The following is a 3,778-nucleotide window of genomic DNA, read 5'->3' on the forward strand; positions in this document are numbered from 1 at the left end:
CATTCTGTTGTATTGCCTTTCTTTGAATGGGCACAAATATGGATCTCTTCCAGTCAGTTGGCCAAGTACCTACCTTTCAAATTTCTTGGCATAGACAAGTGAGCGCTTCCAGCATTGCACCCGTATTTCTTTTCCCATTATTCAGATACTCATAAAATTGTCCATGTTCTTTTATAATCTTCCTTTGAGCCCCTAAGCTGTCTTAGGATCATTCAAACACTACTATTCCTGGAGAAAGAGAATTACAGGGAAGGAAGTTGACTTGCATCCTTCCAATTATTTAGATAATCTGCTGACTATCTACATAATTTTAATGCCCTTAATTCTCTCTCCAGTGTTAAGAGCCAGTTGCTTTTATCCGTTTTCTTTTTCCAGGTGCAGAGGTAAGGACTGTATTATTCAGAAAACCTAATTCAATATGGGGCCTCTACTAAATTGGACATGAGGAATCCTTTTGCTTCCACCAACTGACAACACCAGAAGGCGCTGTTTCCTTACTGGCTTTTAACCATCACGTCGAGATCTCAAAAGGCCCAGGTTTCCTTCCTAACACAGTTTAGAGGATAGTTCCCCACATTTCCCCTCCCAGACAGAAGGCGCATTTCTTCCTGCTTTTTGACACAGTCTATGTGTGTATGTTTCTCATTTTAATCAGTCTTCATCTGGCCCGGTGAAGGGCTCTGTCTCTGGCTCCTAGCTCCCTTATCGATCCAAGATTGCTTTTCTCGTGACCTGAATCAAATTCATTTAAATCAGAATGAAATGGAGTCCTACTAGGTATCGAGCGCTGCACGTTCCTTTCCTCCATCTCCCTAGCCGTTAAATTTGTCTTCCAGATTTAAAGGATTTCAACCTCGAGGCTTTCCCTGCGATCAGGAGCTGTGCCAGACCAGTACACATGTTCATTTCGCTGTGTTCCTTAGCCGAATTCTCTATTCACGTGTCTGGGGAGGGCGAGGTGTGGTCGATCCCTTTCAATACCTGCCCAACCAGATCCCTTTGCGTTCCTCTTCCTACTTTTCTCTCATAGCCCTGGTTTTCCGTTTCTAGTGACTGGTACTTTTTGAGAAGGGAGGGGGTTAGAGAGGAGGGAGGGGAAGGAACCCAGTGGGGAGGAGCGTCGGAGCGCTGTCACTAAGAATCACACCGCCCTCCCAGCCCCTCCGCTGGGGGTGTGGGAGCGCGGCTGAGCGCGCCGCAGAGGTCCAGGCGCGTGGGGACGCGGGAGTGGGGGATTCTCCGCCAGCCGCACCACAAACCGAGCGCGCTGGCCGCCTGAGCTCGACCGGGAGTGTGGAGCCGGAGCCACCCGCCACCTGTGCGCAGGGAGGCAGCTCCAACCGCGGCAGCCCGGCTCCGGAGGAGCGTAACCCGCTATGGAGCCTTCGCACAAGGACGCCGAGACGGCGGCGGCGGCAGCGACGGTGGCGGCAGTCGACCCTCGGGGGGCGTCCTCTTCCAGCGGTGTGGTGGTGCAGGTCCGCGAAAAGAAAGGGCCCCTGCGCGCCGCCATCCCCTACATGCCTTTTCCAGTGGCCGTCATCTGCCTCTTCCTCAACACTTTCGTGCCGGGACTGGGTAAGAAGCGGCAGCCGCCACCCCTGCGGCTCGGGTTCCTCCAAGGAAGGCGGGGAGTGCTGGGGGCTGGGAGCAGCGAGGCGGAAGACCCTCGGGCGGCGCCACCCGCCGCGAGTCTGCGCCAGCTAGCGGGTCCGCGCTCTCCGCGCCCACCGGCTGGTTAGAGTATCGCGTGGAGGGGGGCCCGGGAGAGAAGGTGCCACGCATGACTTTCTGACCCGCCTTCACCCTTCACTGACATGCAGACTAGGAAGAGTGGGAAACTTTGCAGGGAATGTTGGAGCTCGCGGTCGGCGGCCAGGACGGCTCCTCCCGCCCTGGACTGGTCTTCCCTTCTGGCGTCTGAAATCCTTCTCTAATCTTCGCTGCACGCGCCCTTTCGCGAGTCCCTTTCTCGGATGAGTTGCGGGACCGAGGCAGGAGAAGCCCCCACGGTCGGGCGTGATAGAGGTTAAGCAACTAGACGCGAGACTTCCCGGGCGTCGGAGAAGTTGATCGAGGCGGGGAGAGGCGGGGACGAGCCGGGCTCGGGAGACACCCCGCAGCCCCGCCTGCGCCCGCGGAGTGCGTACCATGTAGGGGCGAGAGCTCTTTAGCCGTAATCTCCTTCACCTTCCCGGGTGCTCGCACTCTCGCCAGCACCCGGGGAGAGCGCCAGGAGAATGGAGGATGGTTATATTAGTTTGGATGCATGTAGGTTTGGACCGCACCTAGCCAGAGGTGACCCCATAACTCCCTCCCATCCCTTCCGTTTCTGAGAAATAGAGCGTGCGCCAATCTAATTCTGTGTATGACTCTGGCTTGCAAATCTGAAAACATGTCCAGCACATCGATGAGGGGCGGAAAGGTGAATCGAAGGAAAGAATGAGAAGTTTTCTTGACCCTTTCCTTTCCCTAACCCCGCCCCCAAATTTCAGCCTGCATGATACCCCTTCCCCCAGCTCGCTCTCTTGGCACGGGCTGATCGTGACTAGCTGAGAAGGCTGCCCCCCACTCCCCGTCCCTCCTGTACTGGGCTTGAGAGGCAGGCCCCGCGCCCTTCTCCATATTCTCCATATTCAGCCTGCCGCTGTCCGCGCGCCTGTTGACAGCGGATGGCTCCAAGTTCTCAGGAGCAGAGGTCAGCCGGAAGTTGCTTTTTGTTTTACTTTGGCCTTTCACACCACCTCACTAAGACTCCCCAACCAGCCTGTGGTCTGGGTGTCTCTGTGACGATGATAAGGAAGCTCACAGCCACCCACATAGAACATGGTAACTTTCTCCTTGGTGCTTTACATCTACTTGTCTTTCTGCCCCAGGGAGCTGCTGGAGTCAGAGTTGCACACTTGCCTGAGCAGTAAGTTAGGTGTCCTTTAGTTGGGCTTCCCCCTTCCGTGATACCTCAAGCAGCAGTACCCCTCCCCCAAGTTGATGTCATCAGGCCGGCTCTCTGCCCATTTAGATTCTGTCATATCAGATTCAGCCTTTCTGAAATCCCCACCTGCTGGAGTAAAAGACTTCCAACCATCTCTCCGAGGGATCTGAAGATCATGAGGAGGGATGCATCTTGGTTCCACTTTTTCAAAGTGGTGAAGTAAACGCCACCCTATGATATTTTGAGGAAACAGAAGCATTGATGCCCCATGGAAGGATCAAATTGCTGTTGGGTGAAGGAACCACCCAGGAGGCAGCACTGCCCACATCTGCACACCCTCCCAGGCCTCACCTCCAACCAAAACCAAACCCATTGCTGTCCAGTCACTTCCCACTCATGGCAACATCATGTGTTACAGAGTGGAACTACTCCATAGGGCTTTCTCTGGTAGTGTAGTGGTTAAGGCATTTATTTGGTAGCTAACCAAAAGGTTGGTGATTCAAAGCCACCAGCTGTCCTGTAAAGATTTACAGCCTTGGAGCCCAGTGAGGGTCTGCTATGAGTTGGAATAAATTTTATTTATTTATTTATTGTGATTTGGGTGAAAATTTACAGAGCAAATTCACTTTCCATACAGCAGTTAACATACACTTTACCTCATGACATTGACCACAATTTACCACAATACAACATCTCCCCTCATACTTCCTCCCGATAGTTACCTCTTCCCTGTGTCCATCCCTCCATGCACTCCTGCCCCATGAGCTGTCACCCTGTGCATAAGCAGCCCTTCTTTCTCTCATGATTGTTCTCTCCAAGGAGTGTATCTACCTCAGGTAAATGCTA

General features: G+C 53.5%; 1 protein-coding gene across 1 annotated transcript in view; it reads left to right on the top strand.

Annotated features, from left to right (window-relative positions):
- The first annotated feature begins 1,376 nt into the window (after window positions 1-1,376).
- Window positions 1,377-3,778, top strand: part of STUM (stum, mechanosensory transduction mediator homolog) — a 93,096-nt gene continuing 90,694 nt past the window's right edge. Inside the window, exon 1 of the mRNA XM_007936980.1 lies at window positions 1,377-1,578. Coding sequence (XP_007935171.1) covers window positions 1,377-1,578 — 202 coding nt within the window. The remainder of the gene's footprint in view (window positions 1,579-3,778) is intronic.

This window comes from Orycteropus afer, unplaced genomic scaffold, assembly GCF_000298275.1.
Source record: "Orycteropus afer afer isolate SDZICR_OR568_19922 unplaced genomic scaffold, OryAfe1.0 scaffold00039, whole genome shotgun sequence".
Classification (NCBI taxonomy): Eukaryota; Metazoa; Chordata; class Mammalia; order Tubulidentata; family Orycteropodidae; genus Orycteropus; species Orycteropus afer.